Here is a 21,657-nt window from a genome sequence, read left to right on the forward strand (position 1 = left end):
CAATAATGGGCGATAGATTTTGTCTCAGATATGGAGTTATCAAAAATATATTTTGAAACCAGATCATAAAAGAAAACTTGATTTTCTCAACGTGATCATTGTATACTTGCTTTCCAACAAAGAGATTATTTACTCAAGCAATCGATTGGGGTAGGGGAGGGAGAAAGAGAGAACAATATGAAATAGACACCAATGCTTTGAATTTTATGATGGTGATTACATAGTTTGAGTTTGAGTAGATTTCAGAAATCATTCAACCGATATACATTCCATGCATCTATTCAAGCATGCAGAAAAGGTGAAAAAATAAATCTTTTAATTCAATAGTCTTATATTTTCACGGTATCTAAGGCATATGAAAGCCTTTATATTTTAAGATATAGATGAATTCATCGATCTTTGAAATTTATCATGATCAGGAAAGATAAATCATAATTTTTTTTAATTTAAAGGATGAAATTTGAACTTAACTTTTTAAAAAAAAAACACATACATCTATTAAATCAAATATCCGAAAGCAACTAAAATGTTCTTTTGACAAACACAATACTTTTATAATTACCTGGTTAACTCTGCACTTTCATTTTTGTTTTAAAATAGATTAGAACAAAATCAATGTTTATAACAATAACATATTAATGTATAAATTAGTGGCTATGCTTACCTTAGATGCTCATATTATATTTGGTTTATAAGATAATAAAAAGGATAAGATGATAATTATTTTATATTATATTTAATTTATATTTAAAGAAAAAGATAAAATTATAACGAAAATTAATCATGTTCTTAACATAAGATAATTTTATTATCCGAAACTTATATGTCTTATTATACGCTTAAAAATTATATTAGCAATTTAAATTTTATAAACTTTGAAGAAAATAATTTTAATCAATAAATAAAATAATTTTATTTTAATTTTTACACACATTAAATATAAAATATAATAATATTATTAATTTATTTCTATTTATAATATCATTTTATCATATCTTATCATATCATATCACAATCTTATGAATCAAATATAATCTTTAAAAATTAAATAATTAAAACATTGTAAGCTTCGACGATGGTAGCAATAATTTTTTGTTGTATAAAATATAGGCAAAAAGAGTAGAGTTGCTTCATCAATATTGTAGCTAAAGGTGACGAAACTGCTGCAAGTCATCCACAAATAGGGTTGAGATAGATTAATTAAAGATGTCAATAGATAAGGTATGGTAAAATAAATTATTTTTTATTTTCATTTCTGTAATTTTATATTATTTTTATCTTTGTATTCATATCTAACGAGTATTTTAAATATATCTATATCTTCATTCTTATAAGTATTTAATAGACATGAATAATTTTTATACCTATGACTTTTAACAAAAAGTAAAAAATTAAAAATTTTTTAATTTTTAATTTTATATTATATATTTAAGTAATTTTTTTTATAAATATATATTTTTCAATAAAAATATATTAATTTAATTAATTTAAAATAATAATTTATATTATTTAATAAAAAATTATATATTAAATATATATACATGATATGAATAGGTATAATATTATATATATATATTTTTTTTTATCTAATAAAATTTTAAAATTATATTCAGCATCGTATTTGTACTCGTAATCTCATATCCACTTTCATTTTCATTTGGATATATATTTTTCATTGGATGTTTGATAAGATTCGTATCACTAACCGTGAAGACACCGAAAAGAAAAGTAAGAACTAACTAATAAGCGCTACGTGCCATAATTTCCTGACGCTCCATTTCAGCTCGGAAACTTGCAATAAATTCCTCTGCTCTTGCATCTATTCCATGCAGTATAGGCGACGCCAGTCCTATCGATTCCCACATATCATCGCCCACGCTAGATTTTTCATCTCCCTGCTTTTCTCCATCCTTGCTTGTTCCTGCCTCTGCACCAGCAGCTGCAGCTTGATCAATGAACTTCACATTCTTTTCCCTTTCAACAGTATCACTCTTCTCTGATGGTTGCTGAGGATTATAGTACCCCACCAGTTCAGTGATAGGAGCCTCTTTAAAGAGCTTATCTATGTAAACTGGCGCAGCTTTATTTTTGGAGACGTAGAAGGGAAGACCACGACGTCGCCTGTTGCGTTGAAGGCGTTGCCCCAAGAAAAGTGAAGGCCTAGTAGTTTTCGAAGCAGCTGTTTGCAGCCGATTATTCTTGGGTTTTTTGATAGCTTTGGATTTGTGAAGTTTATGTAGTCTGGTTTGAAGTTTGGAAGTAAAGCTTTTCCATGCCTTCTTAGCTGGAGGAAGACTTATGCTTAAACAAGACATGAACAAAACAGAGAGTGAGAGATAGGGAGACATGCAAATGCAATAACAATGTAGAAAAAGAGGGGGTTAAATTGCTTCTTTATAAAAACGGATAGAATCTTTGTCGTTACCATTTGTTACATGATTCGTGTTCTCTATCTGGCAACTTCATGGGACTCGCTTAGGTCTTACGCTAACTGCATATTAATCAGAGAGTGGGAAATTGGTGGCTGTAAAGTAACTCTGTTTATTTAATTAAGAATAATAAGCCAGCTTTGATCCTAAGCTAATTAAGACAACAAGGTGGAAATTACATTTATCCTTGACTAAACCATACACAATTGGATACTAATTTAGATTCTTCTTACCCCTTTCTTTCAATTAGTAGTATAAAAAATTGAAACTATAATTGAAGTTTACTGAAATGTATGTAAAATCTATACTGATTATGAGATTATCAACTTATATAAGAAAGGGGAGAATAGAGAAATGCAAATGAAAATATTAAAATTTAAAACAAAGGAAATTGGTGGTCCAGATAGACAAATAAATTACAGATATTATGATTTAAAATTTGAATTTATTGATGATACCTCTTAAGAGTTGCTTAGAATTTTGAATATAGATTAATTCGACTAATAGTTAACTTTTGAATGACATGGAGAACAAGTAAATCAAAGCCTTAAACCTAATTGGCCCTAAAATTGAGTGCACTTAATCAAAATGGTTCTAAATCTTTTTTTGTTTAGTTTCTCCTTTTTGAAGTCATCTTTAGATCAAGGTGACTTAATAATTGGTGCTCTTCTAGACCCTTGTCACACTAGTATTTATTCCCTTACGCAAAAAGTACCTCCCTTATGCAACCCACATATTCACAGGATACCTTATATAGGTGGTTAGACGGAGGCTATGAATGGCCTTGTCTCAATTTTTTTTTTCTCAATCCGTGAGAACAATCCATCCAAACTCTTGCCTTTCCATTTTCCCAACTTTTCAAAGATGCTTTGGTTGGTTAGTTGCGTATAAGTTGAAAGTATCCCAACAGCAAATGATCATTACTCATTGCCGACAGATATTGAAGGCCATATTTCCTTTATGCCTAACCATCCATCAATATCTTTAAGTTAAGCTAAGCATTACCCAACAATATATCTACCAAGTCAAAAAGGAAAAAGGCTAACAATCTCAGGCAAAGGAATTCCTATCATGTTAATCCATCCGATGGCAGCATGGTTGAAATTCCTCTACCATTGAATGCAAAGAAAACTGCATTAAAAAAAATTGTCAGGCAAACCTGATCCCAAAAATAAATGATTACGAATATGCTCGGTAAAAATTCCTTTATTTGCTCAGCTAAAATTCTCCCTGGCAGAGAAACTAACAAAATCCAGAGAGGATCAGCAGAAAAAAATATATCAAAGCAGGAGGGGTCAAATCATACAACATCCATTAATAAGAGGATATCGACCATATAAGGAACTAGATGAGGGCTTTTACACCCATTTGTTGCATATCTCTAAGCTTCCATATTGGGTAGAGGGCACCCTCTCCAAGTTCTTCTACATCCACTTGCTGCATGGCCCAGGCATAATACACAGTGTGGATTGTATCCTAGTAAAAAGACAAAATTTTAGAAGATCTGAATCAACACATTGTTAATGTTTACGATACACGAGATGTTAACTCAAAGATCAAAATCTAAAAAAGCAAAGGTATGGACAGAATACTGACACATCTCCAACTGATTTATAGAATACCTAAGTTTCAAATTATTGTAGTTAATTTCATACACAATTTAACCTAGCAGCCTCTGTACAGATAATTATACATAGATGACCAGAAAAGCATGAAAAACAGCAAAATAGTTTGTCATTTACCTTCCCTCCTTCCGTTATCTTACCCTCTCTATCACGTATGCAGTGGATCTGCTGTGTTTGAAACTGTGAACATTGAAAAAGCAAAGGAAACCAGAATAAGCTTCAAAAACCTTCAGTAGCTTAAAATTAAGTAAGAAAGAAATTGAATCAGAAGAAGAAACTCATACTGCCAAAATGATAATTGGGGAATTCCCCATCATTTTGGTCTCTCTAACTTCTGCATCAGATACATGTAGAATCTGCAGCAAAAGTAGGCCCAAATTAGTAACAGCACTTCATATCAAGAACATATTTTAACATGAAATTTATAACCAACTCATCCTGACTGCTATCTGCAACCTGACTTTTACAAAGGCCATGAAAATTTATAACCACATTGGGTTATATCAGGTCAGTGTTTTCTTACTGATTTTTGTTACAACAAACACCAGAAAACTTCACACAACTATGCTTAAAGATAACCATCTTATCAAAATCCATGTAATAGGGCATTAGCATATACAGCATTTAACAAAATCATCACTTTCTTACCTTGTTATTGAAAAACATGCCATGGCTCCTATAAAAAGTATGCTCAGCTTTGCACCTGTCAATAACTTCAGGACTGCAATACTTCTGCAAAGTTTCAACGTCTCCCTACGTGTATAAAATTTTTTGTTTATTATTAGAGACTGCCACCATCTGAAACATCCTTTTTATAGGAAAAGATAAAACATTAGACTATAGGCCAGCAGAACCCCATACTCACTTTTACATATGCGTTAAGGACAGGTCTGATAGATTCCTGAACTTCCGCCACAAACTCTGGCAATGAGAATGACCTACTCCATGCACCAAAGAATTCCGTGGAGTTATCAAGACAAGGAACAAAAAACACTGAAGCAAAAAAAAAGGAGAGGTGACCATACGGATCTCGTCGACATATTTCTTTGCATGATGCTGCAGCATCTGTTTCTTGAAAGATACTCTCATTTATACTGTCAAAACAAGAATTACGGAATCAGCATCCAAAATATCACATCAATAACTCTCTAAATCTTGTGTTGAAAGATTACTTGCAAAGTAGCAGGGGGAAAGAATAAAAACACAAGAAGAATTGAGTAGCATACTCTTGAATTTTGTGAACAATGGGGTTATCACTGGTCTCCCATCTTTCACGCATATCCTCTGCAATCTGCCAATTCAGCCATGTAATAATTTCAACCAGTTAAATGAAAAAGTATCTGTAGATTTTTTTTCCAGATTTCACAAATTGCAAAGGCAATAAATAGAGCATGCATCATAACCAGAATAAATAGTAAGCAAAAGAACTAGAAGGACAGTGGGCAAGAAAAAGGCAAAAGGATGGAAACTTACCTCTTGGCCCTTTGTCAAAACAGGTTCACTAATCCCTCTAACATGCTTGAATAAAGGATGACCTTGCATCTATGCATAAGAGAAAAAAAATCCATTCAAATAAGCAGAAAAACATAAGTAATAGGTGAAACCTTTTAGTGATATTTCAGTAAACTCAGTACCGACAATAAACTTACCTTCCCTTTGAATGCCTCCCACTTTTTACTCCAACGGGACTCCTTAGATGGCAAAACAACAATATCAGTTCTTGTACTTCTTTCAGCTGTTGATGAGGGAGGGGGAGCATACTCCAGGTGCTTTCTCTTACTTGGATTACCACTTAACTCATCCTTAACAATGTCATATCCCTTCTTTGCTAAATCAACAACCTTTGCTTCCTTCAACCTTTGGAAAGCCAAAGAAACCTTCGGAGAAGAAATGCCTGACTTAAATTTTCCAAATATAGTTTCTGCAGTTTCACCAGACCCAGACTGCTCATATTTCTGTTCCCTGGATGATGACTTACCTCCATCCTTCACATCAGCAACATGCTGAGCTGAAGTACTGGTTGACTGTGAAGACTCTTCCTTTCCAATCCCAAAAGTTTCCTTAACCTAAATCAATAATATGGAGTAACTTATTAAAAAGTGGTCATGGACATACTTAGTAGGCCAACTATCTGAATGAAAAGTAAACCTCCTCTTTGGCAGCTGAGATTGTCTCCTTCATGTTGGCAGAAACCTACAAACAACATAATACCAATCAAATATGATTTAGGTATCACTAACATACAGAACAGCTCCATCAAAGATTCACATTCAAAACAGACAAAACCTGCTTGACATCTCAGAACCAAGGGTTAAATTACAATGAGAAACACAATAATTTGAACTAGCAACAAGAATACCAGAGCTGATTCACCTCATATCAATCCACATAGTGAAGAATATAGAATCTAGATTACCTGAACTGTGGCTGAACATAAGAGAGGCAACCATGGAAATCATCATAGGGTAACACATTGCATACGAACAACATATGTATGTACTTGTATATATACATTAACAGAACTGTGCAATATAAAATCTATGGGAGGTTTTTTTCAGTAATCATCCTTAGCTTTTTATCCAAATCAGCCCAATGTCTAAGCAATAGTCAAATACTAAAGTCAAACTTGATGATTAAGCCGGATTACAAGTTAATTCCACAAAATGTATTGGATACAAAATACACAAGGAAAGATAAGTATAGTTTTTGGGTATCAAGTAACTTCCATAAATATGCATTAGAAGGAAAAACAATTTGGAAAAAACACATAATAGATACATAACATAGTGTCAGCATAATTAGTTTGGGTAAATAAACAACACATGCAAATCCCTGAAAGAACTATAGGAAGAGAAGATATATTTGAACCTAACCTTTTTAGCCGTAGCTTCAGCCTCTGTCCACACACCATCCACCTGTTTGTAGAGCTGCTCAGTTGTCTGCTTCCTTCTGCATTCGCAATTTCACCATCTCAGGCACTATGTCTTAGCCTATTTCCCTAATAAGACTAATATTATGCAAAACATAAAGTGTTTATTGTAATACAAGAAAAAGTACCTAAATTTCAGCTCTTCTGCTTTGCCCTTTAGTTCCTCAACCGAGTGTTGAAATTCCGGATTTCTACAATATTTTCATAATGTCCCAAAAACATAATTAATCAACAAAAAAAAAGTTAAGGAAAATTATTTTTTTAACCTTCTCAAAATGAAAAGTATTAGTAGGTTCAAAACACCTGTTAACTTCGCTCTTAATTTTCTTAGAGAACTCATTGAAAACACTGAACCGTCGATTACTGGAGTACCCATTTCCGGATAGTAATCTTAGTCTCAAACCCTAAAACACCAAACCCCCACCCAAAAAAATCAAAGATTAATTGGAAAAAAAATAACAAAAATTTACAATCTTCCAGAACCAAGCAAGCAGCTTTATACCTGTTGAGACGTGAGGCGAAGAAAAAGGGGCTGTCTTGCAATGAAAAAATCTCGAACCAGCTTTCTAGTAGCCATCAACCAAATTTTCTTGAGAAAACCTTGTAGGGTAAAAAAAAATAGGTGGTCTTCTTTTCTTTACATATATATAATGTGGTACAAAATTGGGGTATTTTTCTTGTTCTGGAAAGTAATTAATTCTTTGTTCTTGGCAAACAAGAAAACAATTAAAAATTTACGACAGACAAGCAAACAACTGAAAAGTTAGAGGTTGTTTGGTTAATGGGATAAACTAAAATTTATTTTGTTGCAAAAAGACTTTGAAATTAAATGGTACTCTTGCCTAAAGAGTAAAACTAGGGTTTTCACTTTTCGATTAGTGAAATTATGTGAAATAATAATTTAGAATTTAGATTTATTAAACGTAAAAAAAGGTTTAAAAATATTACAGCATAGAGCAAATCTAAGAAAGTTACTAAAAATAATTTGACCTATAATTTGTGCGTGAATTATATATACTAGCTAGCAAGTCCACGCTATCTTGTGGATTTGTTTTAACTATGAAAACATTACAACTTAAAACTAACTTGGAGCATGAAACAAATTGACTTTGTTCAACCAATTGATTAAATTGCACAAAGGTCAAATCTAAACTTGAAACATTCAGAAATGAAAATCTTAGTTGCCAATTGTGAAAAGTACGTCAGGATGTCAATAAACTAAATCTGTGGGTTCAAGAAACATTAAAATTTAGTTAATCCTATTAGAAGCCTACAGTGAACTACAGAATCAATAAAAAGATCGGTACAACTATGGATACAAACACGAGTATTGCACACAAAATTGTAATTTGACTATATCATAGTTGAATTTACTCGTGCAATTATAACTCAGTGTGAATATGTGCTTAAAAGTGCAAAGCAACGTACTATTTGTGAAAGTTTATAACAAAACATAGTCTTATCATAATGTAAAAGTTTTTTTAACTTAAATAAAGCATCTAAAACTGTTGGTGCAACAAACTGACACAGATGAATAAAGTTTATAAATCCTCAAGAATCCCACATTTCAGTTCTTAGGTAGGAGAATCCTACAAACTTTAGAACAAAATATATCTTTGAAAAATTGACTCACCAGGATCTTCCTGAGTTGCGTAAAAGCAAAATCTGCAGCAGCTTCATTAGACATTTTCTCAATGTCTCTGGCCAGCTGCCTAGCAAGCATATACACAAGGACAGAATGACCCGTGGCCTTGTGAAAGGTTTAGAAAATAGCTGCAATAATAAATTGTCACAGCAACAACTCCTAAAAACTCCATATTAGCCCAAAATACCTTGTTAAAGTGCAACGCTATTTTATTTTCAATCCCCACTCCAAGGTCATCAATGGCTGCTTCCTTCCACTCTGGAAGCCTTGGTTCGAACATGATGCTTTTGGCTTTTAGTACACCTAGAGGAACATCAACAATAACAGCATCTGCCACAAAAATAGTTCCATCTTCCACAGTAACCTTCACTCCATTGTAGCACCTTACTATTTTTGTAACCCTAGGACAAAATACATTACAACGATAAACATTAACTGATAAACTCACATCTATGCTACAGAACATTCCAACTAGTGAACTAATTATTCAAGTTAAATTACCTGTGGCTCAAGCAGATGTCAAGACCTCTGGCAATAGTGTTTGTGGCAGGAAGATAGCCACTGACCATGAGCCCGTGACCACCAAGTAACAGCTCTTCCTGCAGATAGAAGATAATAGAAACAAAAAGTTGTAAGAAGAAGAACGTGCAAGTTTATAAGTTAGGCAAAAGAAAGGAAAAAAGTCAATGTAGTTGAGAAGCATCATAATAAGCAACTTAAAAGCAGTTTCTAAGCAAAGGTTAGAACATGATTTAATTTCACAAAATGAAATTATAAGTTCAATGCCTCAAGTAGCAATTTTTAATTTAATTTTTACTAATTTTCTTTATATGCTAATAGTAACTAAATTTGTGGGTTCAAGATGTCAGATGTCAATAAACTGAATCTGTAGGTTCAAGAAACGTTTAAATTTAGTTAATACTATTGGAAGCCTACAGTGAACTACAGGATGTCAAGATGCTTCTCTGCCCTTAAACCTTGATTGAACTTCACGACACAGTATGTCATAGAATTTACATACAATCTCCATGTGCATAGATTTAAAGTGGGCATAACCAATTGATTTCTTTGATCCATTAAAGATTTCAACTCATCTAGTAGGTCTGCACTATCTTTTTTTTTGTTATTATTCTTTCTTTAAGGTTTTCTATAGGAGTTTGAAGCCAGTGAATTTATTTAATTATTTATTGTTATAAGATTATGAGCATAATTGTGAGAATATAGTCAAATGCCATATCAGATATGCTAGTCATAGTAACCATGATCCCACAAGGATAGCAATTCATATTAAACTATGTCACAACTAATAAGTAGCCTAACTGCTGCATAAACCGAAGAGGACATAGGACACATTTGGTAGATTGCCCGCTTGCAGCTCTAGGAAGCTTAGAGAAATTAGCACAAAAAAACTACACTAATGCAGACTCCTTATAACTTCTCATTTACACACCTAGTATATGATGTTTTTATATATTAAACATCATTTACCTTCACAATTCAGTTTTTATCAACTAAAAGATTAGGAGACTTCAAATCACGATGAACAATGGCAGGTGTGCTAGCGTGTAGGCAATTCATGCCCTTTGCCTGCAAAATGAAAACAAATTTGAAATTTTTTATGTGGTTGTCACATCCTAAATAAAACAATTGCAGGAGCAATTAACCCTATACCACATCAAGAGCCATCTTAATTCTACGCTTTTCATCAATTTGAGAATGACGATGATGAAGAATCTTTATAAGATTCCTCGAAAAAAAAAATAACGTTTGCACAATTTAGAACTTCAAAGACCATCCACATGTGTATCACATGAATACACGTGCATGTTAGTAGTCATAGACTGCCAATTTCATATTGCATCTTTATTACTTTGCATAAAGTTCAACTCATTAAGAAGATAAGATAACAATATGTAGGCATAGACTCTAACCTTTGAAGAAACTCGGTAATGGTAGAGAGGTTTAGAGGGCGAGTAGAACAACATTTGGATGACACAGTCAACACATTATTCGCACTTTAAATTAAAGAGAATAACAAAAATCAGGATCAGTGATTTTGAACTTATTTTAACTGCCATAACCTTAGCATGGATGCTTGTCTGAAGTTTGTATATGGCCAGATATTTAAAGGAAAAGAATGAATAAACTAAAATATCTAAAATCACATTGTACTATCATTTTGATAAGAAACATAGATGCTTAAAAGTTGCTTACCTCTTTTGAACTCATCCAAAGCAGTGCTTGAAAAATCCTGGTCTAGGAACTTCTTCACAACAACCTCCTGTAGTTCAATAACCATTACTACCTTCAAAACCAGTTCTTATCTTTTACCACTTAAACCCAAAGTTGGCGCATATTAACAATTAACAATTAAAAAAAATTACCACCCTTGCTAACCATAATATCTGACTACATAATGTCAGAAAGTTAGAATATTGAAATATAATGAATAATTATATTGTGTCATATAATCTACATCAAAGTAAATGGTTTCTGAAAAAAGCTTTACATATCCTAAAGCGAACAGACCCCAATCAAAGAAGATAATTACACCAAGAAATGAGAAAAAGATGCCAAAGCTGATAAGACTCAAGCCAACCTCTGCAAATTAAAGCCAAAACTTCTCATGTTAGAACCCAAAGTTAAATTAACTAATTAAAGACCTCGAGAGAATAAAGAAATAGTTGCAGTCAAATGAATCCACTAAAATATAAAATTTGTTCAAGTTGCATGGTAAATTTAACACTTAATAGAACTTTATTTCAGCGAAACCCAACTTAATAAAGCTTTAAGTTGGCACGTATAACCTGTAGCTCAACCGAACCAAAAGTTGGCACATAGTGTACTTGTTGCAGGGGCCGTTCTCTTTGCCGACTCCTCGTTGCAAGGCCCAACAGTCATGCACCCTTCCTTGCAAATGTGTTCTAAACACTTCATTGTCTTTAAAAAAAAAAAAAATCATGCACAAAAAAAAAAAAATTCAAACACAAAACTCATACAAAAAAAAACTAATCACATAAAAAAAAGTAGCATAATGCAAAAGAAATAAAAATAATTTATAAACACACATCTATGTCCAAAATCAATCAAAATTGATTATTATTATTATTATTATTATTATTATTATTTGTTATTAATAGTATTATTTGTTATTATTGGTATTATTAATATCATATTATTATATTATATTATTATATTATCATTATTATTATATTATATATTTTTATTTTATTTTATTATTCTTTTTTCCATTTCTTCTTAATATGCGTTTGAACAAGGAAATTGAATCTACCGAATCAAAGAGATCCAATTTGCATGGTCAAATCAAAAGTTTTTAATTCAATCCAGACAAATTAGCTGAGACCTAACCTAAAATCATGCTTGGGCATAATCCAATCACAGGATTCAAGCTTGGATTGGTTCTGTCTGATTCCTAAAATTGCTACTGAGGACAGCCTATAAATTGGACACCATATGAAAGAATAAGAGACGATTAATTTTGGGAGAAAAAAAAACTCTATTGTTGTAATTCTAGGAAAAAGTTTCTAGGCTATAGGGTTTCTAAGATTTTAGTTTTAAAGTTTCTAGATTTGAGGTTTTGGTGATCAAAAGGTGTTTGGAGTTCTGGTTTTTGGTCTGAAGTGTTTGAATTGAAGCTTAAATTTCTAGACAATTTTGAGGTTTTTTGAAAAAATCTAGAAAAATCTGGGTTTTAGATGAATTTTTGAATTTTTTCATTAAATTTTTTGACGAACTTTGAATTTTTTGACGAGATTCCGATGATTTTTTCAGAAACCAATGAAGTTGTCTAGTTTCCAGTAGGTGTTCTTAGGACATTTTAGAGATAAAGCAGAGAAGATTCGACTAAAAAGAGAGAGGACCAGGGGGCTTTTGACGAAAAATTGAGGAGTATGGCTTTTATAGCATCCCAAAACGACGCCATTCTAAAGGTCCCAAACCCGCGCATAGACCCATTGATCCGTGTGTCGATCGACGTTTCAACTGACTCGATTACAGGTTTTTCTTTTTTCTTTTTTCATTTTATTTTTATTTTTTGATTTTATATTTTAAGTTTTTATTTTTATTTTAAGTTTTTTATTTATTTTATTTTATTGATTTTATTATTATTTGTTTTGTAGAGTAACTTATTATTAAATATTTTGTTATCTTATTTTGGAAACAAAAAAGTAAACAAAAAAACCTATTTTCAAATAAATTCATGAACCCTACCAAACTATTAGAGGATTTTTTATGAGTGTAAATTTTATAAGTTCTACCAAACTATTAGAGAATTTCATAAATAAATTTTCAAATAAAAAATATTTTAATAAAGATTTTTGTATTTTATCCTACCAAACTATTGTAGAATTTGCATCTTAGGTTAAATCTTACCAAATTATTAGGAGATTTAATGAATTTTCTCAAAAATAAATTTTATAAATATTTCATAATAAAATATCACCTAACTATTGAGAGATTTACATCAAAGTAAATCTTACCAAACTATTGGAAGACTTTACTAATTTTTTTGAATAAAATACCTTAATAAATCTGATGACAAAGTCTCTTCAAAGTAAGACACTAATCTTTATTAATATTTCTGAGATGAGAAAATTATCTTAAATTATTACCAAACTATTTGAGTAATTTTAATATTAGTTTTCGATATTAAAAATTTTGGTAAATTATAAACATTTTTAAAGCTTCAATAATTTGAACAAACTGGTACCATCCTTTAGACGGGCATCGTATGGGTGCTATAATCTTTCACACACATAACCGTACTCTCAAATCTAAAATCTAATTTTGTAGATCAAAATTTACTATTTAAAGATACCTAAATCAATCTTGAGATTCTTCTTTAAATGGGATACATTTGATTGCGTAACCAATCACACATAAACAAAAAAGATTGGTGGCAACTCTTAAAAATCATGTATGACGGTAAGTCCACAAATCTATACATTATGATAGTTTAATGACTCCACTGGGAAAAGTGAGAGTCAGGCCAATAAATGATTTCTTATTATCCAAGCCTTGCCTAATAAACTTGAGATTTTTCTTTTTTTTTCTTTTTCTTTATTTTCTTTGTTTATATTTTGTGCAGCAATTCATTTATTTATTTCATATATCTATTATTCATTTGCATGTACATAACATATGTTCTCCACTTGAGCTCTATCCCTTAAAAAGGAGTGAAGTACCTATGCCTTTGTGAGATTTCATGTCTTCATATGGGCCTGTAAAACTTTCCCACTCAGATTGAATCACTTTCATTTGTAACCTATAGTAGGTGATGATTAGGGTGATTTACTAGTCTATGATGGATAATGATGTAAAAAATAATTTGAGAATATTTTAGAAGTAATCTAAACCACATATAATTAACTTTAAGAGCCTAACCATAGGTAGAGCCATGTCCTTCCACCCTTTAGAGTTAACCCAAAATTTAAAGTCATGCTATTATTTTGCTTATTCTATAGTGTTTATTTTTTATTAAGATGACTAATCTATTTTTTTATCTTGTTTATTTCTTTTCTTCTTGTGCATAAACATACATGCATTACATTACATTCATTCATGACCATTTATTCATCATGTCAAATCATGTGAAGATCACTTATTCTAGATTATGGTACTCAGGTATAAGAATAGCTCAACATCTGTATAACATCTGAGCTAGAGTTAGAAAGATAGAGCAAGATAATGCAAACCATTTTTAAAAGTTGGAAAAGGCTCAGGAGATAATTTAGGGGAAACTAAGCAAGATCTTTGAAGCTTTGAAAAAAATAAACAAAGAAAAAATATAAGAGGAAGATACCTCATATGAAGTCACTGAGTCACTACATTTTTCAGGTTTTGATCCACATCAAACCTAAGCCACTGGAAGCTTTCAACCATATCAAACCACGTTTTCAAGTTACAGCTACTCGAGAATGCCCTATGTACCAAGTCAAGTAAATGTTCAGAGTTACACTAATCATGTATTCGCTGAAAAGGCAGTTAAACCAATCCAAATCCTTAATCTGGATGAGGTGAAAAAAAGTGAAGTTGTATATGGTTGCATCCTTAGAAGACTCTAAGACTGATCAAACAATGAGCATGATTGAGGAACTATTATTGGGCCATAGAAGGTATTGACTTTTACGGATCCATGGATGCTATGGGGCTTTTTTTGCTGCCAGATGTGATGATACCACCAAAGTTCAAAGTATCAAAATTTGAGAAGTACAATAGTACTAAGTGTCCTATTACAATGTCATAATATATTATCGTAAAATGATAGCTCATATCAACAATGAGAAACTACTCATACATGTATTGTAAGACAGCTTAACTAGGTCTATTATAAGGTGGTACATTCAAGTAGATAAGAATCGTATTTGATCATAAAAAGATTTAAACCATTCCTTCATTAATCAATATCGTCATATTATATATAGGGCTCATGATTGCCTTTCTTTACAGAGTATAAAAAAAATGATGGAATCATTCAAATAATATGCTCAAAGGTGGTGAGATATAGTTGCTCAGGTGCAGCTACCCTTAACTGAAAAGAAAATGATAATTTTATTTATAAGCACTTTGAAGTCACCTTATTATGAGAATATGATAAAAAAACATGACAAAGAATTATACTGATATGGTGATCTCATGAGAGATTATTAAAAATACCATCAAAAGTGATAAGCTTGAAGAAAAAAAAGCCAGCAGTGCCAAAAAAAGTGATATGCCTAAGAAGAAAGAAGTTAAAGCCTAAGCAGTGAGTCTTGAGGGGCAACAATTTGAAAGTTATGCTTCATACCTACCATATGTTCATCCTGCTTACTACCTGATAGCCAATAATATTGCACAAGTTTCTTACTAGCCTTATTTTCCAACCATGAACAACATCGCTCTAAGTTCTCATTAACCAGCTTTTCAAGCACCAGCATGTGGGCCTAATCCTATTACTACACCAGTTTCAAAGCCTAAAATCAAGCAAGTGGTTTAGAAAGATCTAGGGGTAATTAAGAGAAAGCTCATATTGATCCTATCATCATAACTTACATTGAGCTATTTTCAGAATTAGTCGAGAATGACCTAGTATCTTCAGTCTTTTTAAAACCATTGAAACCACCTTATCTCAAATGGTATAATGTTAACACTACATGTGACTACCATAATAGGAATGTGGGTCACTCCATAAAAACCTACCCTACTTTCAAGCATAAGATGTAAAGTTTGATTCGAGCAGGCTTGATGAACTTCAATGAATCAGGGGATATGAATATCCATAAATATTTTTTGCCCAATCACCTAGGGGTAAGATTTTGGTAGGCTGATTGAAACTGATTATAATCTTAAGATTTCTTAAGAATATGAATCTCTTTTATGTACTTAGATTTCATCTTATTTTTTATTATTTTAATAAAAGTGACATATTTGATGCATTTTCATGACATTTCTCTTTTATATGAATCACCATTATTTACTTTTACCATCTTATACATTTTTTCATATCTATTCTTTGATTCCAAATAATGAATATTTTGATAGTCATGACGATAATTCAGAATTTGAATTTGAAGATGTTATTAATGATGATTTGATTGATAGATGGAGATTGATGATTCATTAGGATTGCTAAATAAAAAGAAGATAAATCTGGTAAAGAATTTTAAAAGTGATGCAATGCATGATCTTTACAATTGTTCATTCACAAGTTTGCTCTTGATCAATACATATTCTTCATTAAAAGATTCATGTTCAGGAAGAGAAATGACTATCTTTTTTCTATGTTAAAAAAAAAAGAATAAAATTATTTTTTACTACCCTATTTGAGCTTATTAAAAATTTTTTTTGAATAACCCTAACAAATATCACCCTCACATTGAGGGAAAAATTTGATAAGCTTGTTTATCCTTAGTGATTTTAGGGGTAAAACCTTATGATGCTCAAAATTTTTCTTGAAAAATGATAAAAAGAAAAAAAAAAATTGATAAGGCAACATGTCAAAGTGCTTTACATATAAAAATGATTATTGGTTTGATAACCCTTCAAATATAATTTGAGCTTGTTTTATCCATTTCTTTCATAACGACTTACCCTAGCCTAGATTACATTCCTTAAAAATCTATTTTGATTGAATGTGAATACTCAAATTTAATAATCATGAATTGAATTAAGGCAAATTTGTCATTGGATTATTTAAGACTTTGATCAAAATGTCACTGATGGATAAAGGAAAAAGAGAAATGAAAAAAAAATTGAGAAAAAGGTATGCAAAAAAAAAAGAGAAAAAATGGAGACTTAAATTGAAAACCCGAAAGGACAATTTAAGTAAAGATGAAAACTTGAAAAAATAACTTCATGTGAAAGTCCCAAGAATGAGGATGATGATTGGCTCAAAGATCGAAGATATTGATAGAATATGTTTTTAAAGAGAATTCTAGGTTAGAGTTTAAAATTATTTGAACAATCATTATTCTGGATGTTGATATCTCATTTACATTCATAGCATTTTGCTTTCATTTATCTTTGAGTTGTTCCCGACCTTACCTATTTTTCATTCAATAATAAAGACCATTTTTTATATTCTTTACCAAGTGTAAATCATGAATAAAAAAATGTATCATACTTGTCATAAATTAGAATCATGGTAAATAAATGAATGACACTGTTTGTAAAAGAATTTTTTTTATTCTTATGAAAGAAATCCAAGATGAAAAAAGTGAAAAAAACCTAAGAAAATGATTTAAAAAAGACACACAAAGTGACCTAGTGATGAATTCAATGATAAATTGATTGACATGACCTATGAGTTGTAACTAAATGAGGAGAATGGCATGGATCAATTGACAAAATTCATTCCAATATTGTTAATACTAAAAAGCTAGAAAGGAATTGTGGAGTCTTAAGAACTTTGTTACCATGATTAAAATTTCATGACATTGATTTAGTAACATCTACATTGCATATATTATATTTAAATCCTTGATAATTGCATTTGCATCTTAGATAGGACATGCATCTACATTGTTGCATTATTACTTATCACTCACTTTCGATCTTGGCTCGATCCAAATCATCTTTTTAACTCGCAGTTCAATCTCGATCATTCATCTTCGACCTCGAGTTGATTCTGATCATTCTGCTTTTTAACTCGCAGTTCGATCTCGATCACTTATTTTCGATCTCGACTCGATCTAGATCATCTTTCTAACTTGTGGTTTGACCCCAATCATTCATTTTTTATCTCAACTCAATCTTAATTGCTTTATCTTTTTGATTCATGGTTCGGTCTTAGTCATTCATTGTTTATCTCAGCTTAGTTTAGATCATCTTTCTAACCCACGATTCAATCTCGATCATTCATCTTGACCTTGACTTGGCTTGGTCATTTTATCTTTCTAACTCTTTCAATTTTATTATGAAACCTTTACGAATATAGCACCTCTGTGAAACTTGAGATTTTGTAAATCTTTCATTCATGTGAGTCTTTCATTTTTATGAATCTAAAAGTCCTTACGAACCTAAAACCTTTACGAATTTAGAACCTCTATGAAACTTAAGATTTTGCAAATCTTTTATTTTTGTGAATCTGAAAGTTCTTGTGAACCTAAAACATTTATGAATTTAGAATCTCTACGAAACTTAAAATCTTATGAATCTTTCATTCTTATGAATCTTTCTTCTTGCGAATCTAAAACTGTTGCAAATTTAGAACCTCTGTGAAACTTAAAATCTTGCAAATCTTAAATTCTTGTGAGTTTAAAAACCTTTGCAAATCTTGAATCTTTGTGATTTTGTTACAAGACTTAGAATATTAGGATCTTTCAACTTCTGTTATGGAACCTTACAAATCTTTGAATTTTCAAATTGTGAATCTTTAGATTTTAAGTTAAAATTTTAAACTCTATTTTTTCAGACTTGCGATTCAATCCCGATCGTTCGATCTTGACTATGTCCAGATCATTTTTTTACTTATGATTCAATCCCGATAGCTTGATCATGGCTTGGTTCAGATCATTTTTCTAGCTTGCAGTTCAATCCCGATCGTTCAATCTCGGCTCTGTCTAAATTATTTTTTTGACTTACAGTTCAATCCCAGTCGTTTGATCTCGGCTCAGTCCAAATCATTTTTTTAGATTTATGGCTCAATCTTGATCATTTTTTTTTACTAATTTGACTTTTGTTTTTGGATCGAAACAGAGTGGATATCTAAGTCTTTGCATCATCCTTGTCTAATAGAGATATGCAAAAATGAGTAGCTGTAAACACCTATCTGTATCCGAGGTCAATCAGGATTGATTTTTATTATTACTATTACTATTTTTTTTTTTGTTATTATTGGTATTGTTAGTATCATATTATATTGTTATGTTATATTATATTATTATATTATCATTATTATTATTATATAGTATATTATTTTATTTTATTTTTATTTTATTTTATTATCTTTCTTTCATTTTCTTCCTAATCTACGTTTGAACAAGGAAATTAAATCTCCTAAACTAGAGTGAACCAGTTTGCATAACTAAAGATCCAGTTTGCACGGTCAAATCAAAGGTTTTTAATTCAATCCAAACAAATAAGCTTAGACCTAGCCTAAAATCATGCTCGGACAAAATCTAATATTAAGATTCAAGCCTGGATTGGTTCTATTTGATCCTTAAAATTGCTACTGAAGACAACCTATAAATTGGACACCAAATGGTAGAACAAGAGACGATTAATTTTTGGAGAGAAAAAAATTTTGTTGTTGTAATTATATGAAAAAGTTTCTAGGCTGTAAGGTTTCTAGGATTTTAGTTTTAAAGTTTCTGGATTCAAAGTTTTGGTGATCGAAAGGTGTTTAGAGTTCTGGTTTTTGGTTGAATTGAAGCTTATATTTTTGGAAAAATCTAAGATTTTTTGGAAAAATTAAAAAAAATTGGGTTTGAGATGAATTTTTTAATTTTTTGCTTGGATTTTTCGAAGAGATTCTGACGATTTTTTCAAAAATTGATGAAGTTGTCCTATTTTTGGTAGGTGTTTTGAATCTTTTGGTTAGATTTTTTGACAAGATTCTAATGATTTTTTAAAAAATTGATGAAGTTATCCTATTCGGTAGGTGTTCTTAATACTTTTTAGAGAGAAAGCAAAGAAGATTCAACTAAAGAAAGAAGACTAGAGGGCTTTTAAGGAAAAATTGATAAGCGTAACTTTTATAGCATTCCAAAATGACATCGTTCTAAAAGTCCCAGACCCGTGCAAAAACTCGTTGACCCACATGTAGACTCGTTGACTCGCATGTCAACCCAGGCTTCAACCCAACTCAATTACAAGTTTTTTTTTCATTTTATTTTTACTTTTTGATTTTATATTTTATATTTTAAGTTTTTTATTTATTTTATTTTATTTTGTTTTACTAATTTTGTTATTATTTATTTTGTTATGTAATTATTATTAAATATTTTGTTATCTTGTTTAACAAAAAACAGGTAAATAATAAATAAATAAATAAATAAAACATTTTTCAAATAAATTTATGAATCCTACCAAATTATTGGAGGATTTTTCATTAGTTTAAATTTTATGGGTTTTACCAAACTAGTAGAGAATTTCATAAATCAATTTTCAAATGAAAAATAATTTAATAAAGATTTTGTATTTTATCCTACCAAACTATTAAAAAATTTGTATCTTAAGTTAAATCTTACTAAACTACTAAGAAATTTAATGAATTTTTTCAAAAATAAATTTTATAAATATTTCATAATAAAATCTCACCAAACTATTAGAAGATTTACATCAAAGTAAATCCTACCAAGCTATTGAAAGATTTTACTAATTTTCATAAATAAAATATATTAATAAATTCAACGATGGAGTCTTTTCAGGGTGGGACACTAGTTTCTATGAATACTCCTAAAATGAAAAAATTATCTTAAATTGTTACCAAACTATTAGGGTAATTTTAAGATTAGTTTTCAATATTAAATATTTTAGTAAATTATAAACATTTTTAAGGCTTGGATAATTTAAAATTAAATTGGTACTATCTTTTGGATAGGCATTTTGGGGGTGCTATAACCTTCTTCACACTTAATCATACTCTCGAATCTAAAATTTAATTTCGTGACTCAGAATCTACTATTTAAAGATACTTAAATCAATTTTGAAATTCCTCTTCAAATAGGATAGATTTGATTGAGTAACCAATCACATCTAAACAAAAAAGGTTGGTAGTGATTCTTAAAAATCATGTTTAGAAATAGATCCACAGATCTATACATTATGACACAATTAATCAAACAACATGCATACATAGAAACAATAACATCAAAGCGCCAATAGAAACATATTGACAAAAAATAAACTACCCAAAAAGAAAGGAAAATAAAAGAAATTAAACATGAAAAAAAAAAACCTAAACAAAGAAAAAATAACAAAAACACTAAAAGTCATGAAAAAAAAACGAGAAAAATAAAAGAAAACTAAAACTTGAAGGAACAGGGCAATGATCCATTTTTTTCAATTTTTTTCTTTATTTCAGGTTGTATGGGTTTTCAAATTCTTTCACTTCTTCTCATTGAGCAAGAATAAAGGTAAGAGGCTAGTGAATTAAAATAAATGAAGGGGAAAAAAAGCAGAAAAGCTTCTGGATAAGTTTTTTTAGGCCAAAATTACCTCTAAATTTTTAATTTTTACATTACAAAGTTGTCCACTCAATACAAAACGGGGACAACTTTTAATATAACTTATACGTACTAGATTTCGAGCTTGCATTTCAATCGGGAGTAAAATAAAATTGTGTATTGATCTAGTTATTAAAATTATCAATTAGTCTAAACAAAGTTGTGTATTAGTCTACACCATTCCATTAGCCATTTTCAACTTCTATCTGAGATATTGAATAAACAATGAATATTAACTTTAATTCCTTTTAGCAAATCCATTTTTTATTATTTCTACAATTTTTGAATTTCACATTAAACCAAATCTGCGTAGACATATGTTGCAAACCTTTTTCTTTGGACCATTCAGGAAGTAATCTCTCTC

The 21,657-nt window shown here is 30.5% G+C and overlaps 2 protein-coding genes and 1 pseudogene across 3 annotated transcripts; all 3 read right to left on the minus strand.

The window, feature by feature from the left end:
* Positions 1-1,620: 1,620 nt before the first annotated feature.
* Positions 1,621-3,713, minus strand: LOC111314315 (uncharacterized). 2 transcript variants are annotated; one of them, XM_089752093.1, is made up of 3 exons: positions 3,589-3,713; positions 2,426-2,491; positions 1,621-2,301 (listed from the first exon to the last, which is right to left on the minus strand). In XM_089752093.1, the coding sequence occupies exons 2-3, from the start codon at positions 2,464-2,466 to the stop codon at positions 1,740-1,742; spliced, it is 603 nt and encodes a 200-aa protein (XP_089608219.1). In that variant the 5' UTR covers positions 2,467-2,491; positions 3,589-3,713; the 3' UTR covers positions 1,621-1,739. The 2 variants fall into 2 exon arrangements, with proteins under 2 accessions (XP_089608219.1, XP_022771265.1); XM_022915530.2 differs by lacking the exon at positions 3,589-3,713 and having other exon boundaries at positions 2,426-2,570.
* On the minus strand, positions 3,618-7,702 carry LOC111314314 (mitochondrial import inner membrane translocase subunit TIM44-2-like). Its single transcript, XM_022915527.2, has 14 exons — positions 7,486-7,702; positions 7,287-7,387; positions 7,112-7,174; positions 6,928-7,003; positions 6,203-6,247; positions 5,704-6,120; positions 5,528-5,596; positions 5,281-5,345; positions 5,080-5,148; positions 4,920-4,992; positions 4,703-4,807; positions 4,339-4,410; positions 4,172-4,234; positions 3,618-3,905 (listed from the first exon to the last, which is right to left on the minus strand). The coding sequence occupies exons 1-14, from the start codon at positions 7,558-7,560 to the stop codon at positions 3,774-3,776; spliced, it is 1,425 nt and encodes a 474-aa protein (XP_022771262.2). The 5' UTR covers positions 7,561-7,702; the 3' UTR covers positions 3,618-3,773.
* Positions 7,703-8,245: 543 nt separating this feature from the next.
* Positions 8,246-10,927, minus strand: LOC149512149 (polyamine oxidase 2-like; annotated as a pseudogene).
* Between the last annotated feature and the right edge of the window lie 10,730 nt (positions 10,928-21,657).

Source organism: Durio zibethinus, chromosome 23, assembly GCF_047325235.1.
Source record: "Durio zibethinus cultivar Kanyao isolate XHJ-2024 chromosome 23, ASM4732523v1, whole genome shotgun sequence".
NCBI classification, from domain to species: Eukaryota; Viridiplantae; Streptophyta; class Magnoliopsida; order Malvales; family Malvaceae; genus Durio; species Durio zibethinus.